Below are 9,267 nucleotides of genomic sequence, written 5' to 3' on the forward strand. Positions count from 1 at the left end.
AGATATCTCGAGGCAGGCTTGTTGTTTTCGACTGTCGATGTATCTTTGTTCGATAGTCCCTAAGGACAATAATCCATATTGAAAACTGAGGGCGAATGGTATTATACTAGTATCCCCAGGTTCCATCACCAGACCTGAAAAGCCCTATCAAGGCGCCGTTCTCGGCCACGTTTTCCAGACAACACGGCAAAAATTCCTATTGTCATATCGTCATTGCGATTCAGTAACCGTGCAAGTTTGACCCGAGCAAACGGTGCGATGGTTGAAACCATGAACAGAGACTGTGTGGAGATGGTCAGCCTGGTACGGTATAGTCAGGTTCCCTTTGGGTATGTTGCTGTGCATGTTGACAGACTAGGGTTGAAATGGAGTACAAAGATCATGGCATCCGTCCATTTTGCCTCAAGAATCAGTGTTCATCCTTACCTGGCTCAGTCTCTATCGAATCGACACAACGTGGAACTGACGCTGGTCAGAGGCTTGCTTTGTTGCTGTTGTTCCATGTAACGTTAACTCATGGGGCCCAGGCATAAAGAAACAACCCAACCTCCACTGACAGAAGGGCCTATGGAGTACCCCACCTACCACCTGTAAACTACAGTGTCACCTCCCCTTATCAACCAATCAATATACACCAATCAGCTCGGCCGAGGTTTAGGCGCTCGGCAACAGCCATTCCATTCCATGGCCCCTCCCGGGTCAGCATCGTCCTCGTCGTCGCGAGAAGGCTACAGCCATGCCAATGCATCGCATCGTTACCTCAGACTCAAGCACGCGGGTCCATCGAGGGATGAGCATCAGCATCGCCATCACCAGAAGAGACCGAAATATCATGTGACAAGGCCTCGTCGCCGCCCAACCATCATGGCCCATACAGATAATAGCGACCTGGATCCATCATGGCAGGATCTCGACCGGTACGTACCCACTTGTCCAGTCCGTCCTCTCCAGACAACCAGATCTGCCTCTTCCTCCACCCTTCGGCTCCGAATCTCGGAGAATTATACTCAATTGGATTCATGTCAAGTAATCCATCATGCTAACGATCTTGCAGTGCCATTGGGCAGATCCTCATCATGGGCTGGGATGGCACTGAAGTCACTCCTCAGATCAGGACCCTTATCGAGGATCACCACCTTGGATCCATCATTCTCACGGCTAAAAACCTAAAGTGTAAGTCTCCATCACACCAATTATCCCAAGTTATTTTATGGTACTGACTGTTTGAAGCTGCCCAGCAGACTGCTGAATTAGTCCAAGAGTTGCAGACCATTGCAAAGAATGCTGGTCACTTGCAGCCCCTTCTCATCGCCCTTGATCAAGAGAATGGAGGTGTCAACAGTCTTTTCGATGAAGACTATGTTTGTCAATTCCCTAGCGCTATGGGGGTTGCGGCTACTGGACGAGCCGACCTAGCGTATGAGGTCACTAAAGCTACTGCAACCGAGATCTCAGCTTGTGGTGTGAACCTCATGTTGGGCCCTGTCCTTGATGTTCTGAATAATGCTCGATATCAACCACTGGGAGTACGTGCTACTGGTGATGACCCGCAAGAAGTTTCTCAGTATGGCCTTGCTGCCCTAAGAGGAATCCGTGATGCAGGAATAGCCTCTTGCGGAAAGCATTTCCCCTCTTATGGAAACCTCAACTTCCTTGGCTCAAATCTGGATGTGCCTATCATTACTCAAACACTGGAAGAGTTGAGCATAAGTGCTCTTGTTCCATTCCGTAATGCTGTTGCATCAGGAAAATTGGATGCCATGTTCGTTGGAGGTTGCGGTATATCCAACCCATCCATGAATGTCAGTCACGCTTGTCTGTCCGAGCAAGTCGTGGACGAGTTGCTACGGGATGAGCTCGGGTTCAACGGTGTGGCCATTTCTGAATGTCTAGAAATGGAGGCTCTCAGCCATGAGCTGGGTGTCCAAAACGGCGTCATTATGGCTGTAGAAGCAGGCTGCGATCTTGTCCTTCTATGTCGCGCCTACGATGTCCAGCTTGAAGCCATCAAGGGTCTCAAGTTGGGCTACGAGAATGGTATTGTCAGTAAGGAGAGAATATTCACGTCTCTGAGAAGGGTGCTCAACCTCAAATCGACCTGTACCTCATGGGAAAAGGCTTTGAACCCTCCAGGCATCTCTCTTCTTTCCCAACTCCATCCATCTCACCTCGCATTGTCTCTCCGTGCCTACGATGACTCGATAACAATTATTCGAGACAAGGAGAAACTTATTCCGCTCACAGCATCAATGCACCCGGGAGAAGAACTCCTGCTGCTGACCCCCTTAGTAAAACCTCTCCCTGCATCTTCTCTCACCAAGAAACTGCTTGCTGCCAAGGACAACCAAAGCCAGGCAGAGGGGCCACACGAGATGTGGGCGCATAATGATGGCCGCGATCGTCGTGCGATCCTAAGCGGAGAAGGTGTCTTTCGAGAGTTTGGCAAATCGCTTGCTCGAGCTCGCAATGAGAAACTGCTCCATACTAGCTATACTGCCAATGGTGTCCGTCCAGGTAAGGCCGTTATCTCTTTTGGATACTCACCGTTCTGACCAACTATAGTGCATGAGAATTTAATCCACAGGGCATCTTGTATCATTATTGTTACCGCTGATGCCAATCGAAACCTTTACCAGGCTGGCTTCACAAAACACGTCGACATGATGTGCTCCATGCTGCGAACTAGAGGCCAGAAGAAGCAACTGATTGTTGTTGCAGTTAGCTCTCCATATGACTTTGCGATGGACAAGTCTATTGGTACCTACGTCTGTACGTTTGACTTCACCGAGAACGCTTTGCATGCTCTCGCGAGGACTCTTGTGGGAGAGATTACACCGCTTGGTACGCTCCCCGGCACGTTGCGGAAGAGCAAAAAAGTGGTCAAGTCTAGGCAGCATTGGCTGGTCGAGGAGTACAGCTCCGGACGTGACGCATCGGGATTGAATGACCTTCTTCGGGCTGTCCACCGAGCAAGTGCACCAGATCTACAATTCTTACGTGCAACAACGGCCGCCTCGTTTCAGCTGAACAACCCCAGCATTACCGAGTCCCACTTTGTTGTCCGAAACAGTAGCACAAATGCTTTGTATGGATTCGCTGCCACTTTTTATGTTCATGGCGTCGGCGTCATGGGTGGTGTGTTTGTCGAGCCCACCAAGCGTGATGTGTCTATCGGAAGGTCTCTTCACCGACGGGCAATGAGGAGCCTCTTGCAACGTCGAGGCATCAAGCAGGTGCAGATTGGCTCTGCATTTCCTGGAGTTTTCCTTGGTATCCCCGTTGATGTCGAGGTGAACACTATTAAAGAATGGTTCGCGAATAGTGGTTGGGATGTCCAGTTTCCCCGACGTGTGTCGAACATGGTAATTCAAGACCTGGCAAACTGGTCTGCCCCAGAAGGATTGTCCCAGAGTATACAAAGAGCTGGTATAAGTTTTGATCTGATCCACGGTTTAGACAACGCGGATGGCGTGCTAAACCATGTTCGAAGCCACGCAAGCCCAGAGGTGCTAGAATTATACCGTCATGCGTTAACGGAAACGAAGCTGAGCGGCATTGTGCGAGCAAAAGATGCTTCAGGTAACCTGTTGGGCACAGTCATTGTTTGCAAGCAACACAGTCACATGGAAACATATTACCCATCGCTGAAGTCCCGCTCGGAGGACATTAGTGGCATCCTCACTCCGGTTGTACCCTCTATGCCACTGGCAACTCTTACTTTGCAGGGTCTGGCATTCATGGGTGTCCGTCAAGCCAGGAATAATAAGGCAACGAAGGTTATGCTGGGCTCAGTAGGTTATTGTCACCATTTTTATCTGCCAGCTACTAATAGAACTTCAGGCTGTGGATGATGGCACGGAGTCTCTGACAGCCATGGGCTTCGAGACGCTTCAAGCGTTCGAAGAAATTACCAACTCTCCAGAGAATGTAAGTGATCAACACTACCAAAGTAGAGTCAGCGACTAACGAGAAACAGTTTTCAAGTCTAGCATGATTGAAGTTTCAATTTGTTGAGTAAGGAAGGCTATGATGGGATTGTTGGAGTTGGGACCCAAGATGATATATATTATATAATTCCGATTACTGCGTGCTTTGTTTGAACAATACCTTATTCAAGAAGTCCTGACGACGTGTTTATCAATTCATACTATCCATTATTTACAAGTTGGTCAACGGTGCGGATGTGGTCTTTCACTGAAGTGATGACTCGATAACAAAAAGGAACTAGACGACTAATCTCTTGATTACTGATGCTTTGCGAGAAGATAACTCGGTGGGGAGATATAGCTACCTCGATATTGTAGCCTTACAGCGAATCTAGTCTTCACAGTCATTCAACTTGATAATCTAACCATCTTCGCTGCACAAAATAACCAATTCTAACTTGTTGTCCATGGGCAACCGATCGTCACAGCTTCCCCTTGTTTTCCCTCTTCCTCATCCCCTGAGCCGACCTCAAAAGCGCATACAAGCTCTGCAATCTGGGCATCTCAACACCCCTTTCCCTCGCAATTCTCACAGGATTGCCCAAGATCACCTCGAGCTCCAGCGGCTTGCCAGCCTCCCAGTCCAGCAACATACTCGGCCTGGCACCCTTATTCCGCGCCGTGCTTTCGATGATCTTCTCAGGTTTGGCCATATAGTCTGGAAACGGTCGACCCAGTATCTTGGGTACCGCATCGCGGATCTCGTTCATTACACCCAGTAGATGTCGCTGCAACTCGTCGTCCGCGACCATGTCTGCGTTTCCACGACCACCGGAGAGGACGGCCGAGGGGTTCATGGCCGCGTTGATACAGAGCTTGTGCCAGCGCACAGTCTGGAGACCGACTTCGTCGTGGGGGTCTACGTCTTTGATACCGCCCAGGTCTGTCCACCAGCGACGCAGCGCCTCAGTTGCTTCTGTTCCACGACGACCTAACTCTGAGTCCTGCGCGGCTAAGCCATCGGTGTATGGTCCAATGCTCACACGCGTCCAACGGTTCTGGCGAATAGTACCAGGAGAAGTCTGCTCCGCGCTAACAACAGTGACTGCACTGATGATGGGGTTGTTAGGGAAGCGTTTCCGGAATGGCTCTTCCACACCGACACCGTTCTGGATGAGAACAATGCAAGACTTTGGACCAACCAGGGGCTCAATTATGGAAGAGTCATCGCTGATATCTGGGAGAGCCTTTGTCGTCACAAAGATATAGTGCCAGTCTTTCTTCTCACCGGACGCAGTGGCTGCAGCTGCAGCTGCATCAACCGATGGGAAAGCCGCGTCAGGGTTGAAGGTGTAGTCACCAAAGCTTCGCGTCTGCAGCTTTACACCATCTTTTTGAATAGCAGCATAGTTGGAACGCGCTACAAGAGAGACATGGATGCTTTGTGTTGGCTATCATGCTGGTTAGTGAGATGTCTACTCTCATGTGGTAAGGGTACTTTACGTGATGGAGTCTGGAAGCGTAGAAACAGCCAACGGCGCCAGCACCGATAAAGATGATATCAACACGACTGCAAGTGAATATTCACGTTAGTAATCCGTTACAACACGATTTACATGCGATTGGACGCTGATATGGATGGGCCATTCTCACCTATTCTCTGCCATGATGGCGATATACGTTGGCTCTATGTTTACGTTATCGGTGGAGTACGGAATTGATCAATGGATCTGTTACTGTATCGCAATACACCTATTTCCTGAACAGGTAAATCCGCAAGTAGTGCCGCGAAATCAAGTCAAATCTGGTTCCTGATACAAGATGTAGAGAGTCAAAGGATTGAATAATAGAACACCAACCAACCCCGCCATTTTCGCCACGGCACCGAGGTCCATGCCGTAATAGGAGGCTGGAAACGACAGCTCTCGAATTGGAAACTGGAAACTGGAGCACACCATCGATACCCAGGCCAGCCAAGCCTTATAGCATCTTGATATTTCTATGGATATTTTTTTTGTCTCTGTTCATGGTTCATACGGTGTTCATATGTACTTTGATCAGTCATTTTCAACAGAATCCACAATAGGTAGGGAAGTCAATCTATCATTGTTTTCTTTTTTGTCGGGCGATCGGCCGTGTTGAAAAAGAAACAAATGACAGCTGTCGTAATAATAGCAGCATCTGTCCATAATACTGGTTGTCGGGTATCAATCCGCTGATCAAAACCACCACCTGCTGTATCTGGCTATTTGCTGGATTCAGTGGCTTTTCACATCACATCGCAGCATCCATCCTCTTTTACCTTGTGAGACCCAAAAAGATACACTGCATAAAGAGTCAGTCACACTTCCCTTCACTCCATCTGACAGTTTCGCATTAGACGCTTTTGAGTTTCATTTCTCGCTCCGATGGATTCATTACGAGAGTAACAAACTGAATGATCAACCCGTATATTTCCTACGGCGTCAGCAGTGCATGTTCAAACAAGGCAAGTCATCATGGTAGGGATGAATAGTAAGAAATATGTATGTATGTAGCTAATCACTACCTACCTACGTATATTACATCTATATACAAACAAACCCCCCAATCGGTCACGCCGTTCGCCCGGGTTCGGCATCGGGACACTCCGCCGATCGTTCATCACCTAAGAGGGTGAGATTTCACGTCGGACAACATCGACACTCTTTTCTGAATGGCCTGGACTAGAACCATGATTCAAAATCCCACGCGACTCAAGCCACGTCGACTATGCAGAAAACAAGCCAGGCCAAGCTCTGATGACCCAGTCCAGCCAATCTATCAACTGCCGGCTGAAATAATATCCAATAGCTTCGAGTTGACGGAGCTACTAGCTAGCATTTGCATGGTAGGTAGGTATGCTTCACTGCCGTCCAAAACTACCGTTTCGGTTTATCGGTTTTAGATCTATTGCACGCTACGAAACGGGAGTGATGGTATGTGCCTACAGCTGATTCCCGGCCTGTCGAGGAAGTCAAGACGACTTCTCAAGGCCGGGTGCCCAGCAACGAGTTCAGATTTATCTATGCCAGAGCAAAAACATCCAGGTCTATGGAGAGCAGACACAGAATGCCGATTACCACGCTGAGTAAAACTCAACGCAGTTGCTGGCAAATACAACGTCACGCGAAAACATAATGAATGAGCTGTTGGTTAGCATCTGTAGCAAGGTTGCGTGCATAGCAAATGATGCCATCAAGCATCGTAGCGACACGCGATTTGCGCGAAGGAGGAGCTCTCTGCCACTGTCACCCCCAGTCCTGACCTGACCTGCCAGAAGTGGCCTACCGAGAGGCGCAAACGAATCAGAATGCGCCTGACACATCGGTAGCGGCAGCGGCCGCTTTCCCCAACATACAGTGCAATACAATACTCGCCAGAATCATGACGCAACGCGAAGGAATCGACCTTGCTTGGTATTGCAGTGCAAAGCACGTAAGGGTTGCAGTAGCTGTCGGGGATCAGCGGTATCTCGTGGCGTGCCCAGCAAGATGGGCAGAAAGAAATGTGGTTGTGTTGACCCCAACTTGAATTTTTGTGTGGTTGCAAAGGGAAAGAAAAGTCTGCCTGTCAAAGATATGGTTGAGTTTTGACTTTGCAATTTGGCAAAGTCAGCGCGTGGGGGTCTTTTGATTGCCCGGTCCCCGATGAACCAATCAGAAGTCTTTTTGACTCGAGCCAATAAACGCTCCAATCCAGAGCAAGGCTTCGCATCCAAACCAATCAGAGAGCTACGCGCTCGACTTTCCTTTTACGGATGGAATGGCCCAGCGGCCCCAGTCTTCCATGGCTTCATGGTCGACTGCATTGCAACTCTCCATATCCATGGATATGGATAGCCAGTAGAACCATCTGTTGTTGAAATATATATGGAGCTTCATGAAAAACCGGCCCGTTTCGACTTTCCTTTTCCTTCGCTTCGCCTTTGTCCACCAACAACCGCGGCTTGCCATGATATACCGAACGCCATCGACCACGATCGTGCCTGTGATGGATGTGATGTGCTGTCTTGTCTGTGCCTGATGGGGGACAAACGAGGCTGTGACAACACAGTTACATAATATCATAAGCATGCAACGTATCTGCATACTATCTTTATCTTGTCTTTTGCCAATTTCAACTATGTGCGTACCCATTCCATTCTTGTCATGGTCTCCCGTGGCGTCTAGTTAAACCGTTCAGCCCATCGTTGAACTAGGGCTCGTGTTTCGTTTCATTTCGCACCGAGCCTCACAATATCAAATGGTGGAAATTGATCACAGGCAGAAACTGTAATATCCGTACGGCCGTGCTACGTAGTAGAGGCTCAAGAGACATCTGACCAGGGCGACCCTCACCCTCACCCTCGTGCTTGTGCTGACCTGAGACGAGGAGATTGGATATGGATCGAAGCAGATGCGGCTAAACAGAAGCGCCATCGCAAATGTCGAGGTGCAGATGGAGCCCAACACTCATTAGGAATCGCGCGTGCAGAGCTACCGATGAACGGCGCAAATGAGCCCCATCGCCAGCAAAACATAAATGTAATAGACTTGTCAAGATTGTCCGTGTTACATATTAATAACACGCTCGGTCAACGAATAATGTCGGTCCGTCGACTAGGCGAATCTCCATTCCTTGCAAAGTGTAAGAGAAACTCATTTACCAAATGATGATCAATCGGCCAAGGTCTTTGATGCAGATCAACAGCATTTATCCAAATGCCATATGCTACGTGGTATCATGGACCGATCATTCAACTCCACTCTGAACATGGGGAAGAAACTTACCTAAAAGCACAGATCTCATTAGAAAAGCCGAGGATTGAAACCACAAGGTCTGTGTATGGTATGGGTACCGTAGAGTACATGTCCCTGGTGACCAACACTTGCTTGCATCCAACAAAGATTCTTGCTGATTCATTCATACATATGCACGAGCTGGCACACGGGCTAGTTTTCCTGCGAGCAATGAGAGACCATCTTGACAGGCTGGTCCGAGCTCCTTACATTGTACCACCAGGACGCAGGGGCGCAGGCTTCTAGAAAAACTGCTGGAAACTAGATAACTTACAGCAGAAGATCAAGGGTCGTGGTGTGTGTGTGGGAGGCAGTAGGACAGCCCAAAATCCTGTTTGGGGGAAGTCGATGTGATGCCAAGGACCAATCATGTTGACATATAAGGATGCGGGATGGTGGGGGCAGAGTTTGGGGCCCCGACGAGATGTCTGGAGTCTTAAACAAGCCAGGCAAGGGTTCCGGTCCGTTTTCGAGTGACTTGGGGGACGGTGCCAGTTCGAGATATCAAGCACTGTCCTGACATGCCATGTCATGACATGACT

General features: G+C 49.0%; 2 protein-coding genes across 2 annotated transcripts; one reads left to right on the forward strand and one right to left on the reverse strand.

Annotated features, from left to right (window-relative positions):
- Nucleotides 1-684: 684 nt before the first annotated feature.
- FSST1_009543 (glycoside hydrolase superfamily) lies at nt 685-3,994 on the forward strand (the record flags this gene model as incomplete). The annotated part of the gene is made up of 6 exons (XM_083226527.1): nt 685-917; nt 1,055-1,173; nt 1,231-2,514; nt 2,563-3,791; nt 3,841-3,927; nt 3,977-3,994. 6 exons carry the CDS (start codon nt 685-687, stop codon nt 3,992-3,994), a joined length of 2,970 nt encoding a protein of 989 aa, XP_083085504.1.
- Nucleotides 3,995-4,408: 414 nt separating this feature from the next.
- On the reverse strand, nt 4,409-5,593 carry FSST1_009544 (ketopantoate reductase PanE/ApbA-domain-containing protein; the record flags this gene model as incomplete). The annotated part of the gene is made up of 3 exons (XM_083226528.1): nt 4,409-5,377; nt 5,430-5,496; nt 5,580-5,593. The coding sequence occupies 3 exons, from the start codon at nt 5,591-5,593 to the stop codon at nt 4,409-4,411; spliced, it is 1,050 nt and encodes a 349-aa protein (XP_083085505.1).
- Between the last annotated feature and the right edge of the window lie 3,674 nt (nt 5,594-9,267).

The sequence above is a fragment of the Fusarium sambucinum genome, chromosome II, assembly GCF_050947815.1.
Source record: "Fusarium sambucinum isolate potato_lamoka chromosome II, whole genome shotgun sequence".
Classification (NCBI taxonomy): domain Eukaryota; kingdom Fungi; phylum Ascomycota; class Sordariomycetes; order Hypocreales; family Nectriaceae; genus Fusarium; species Fusarium sambucinum.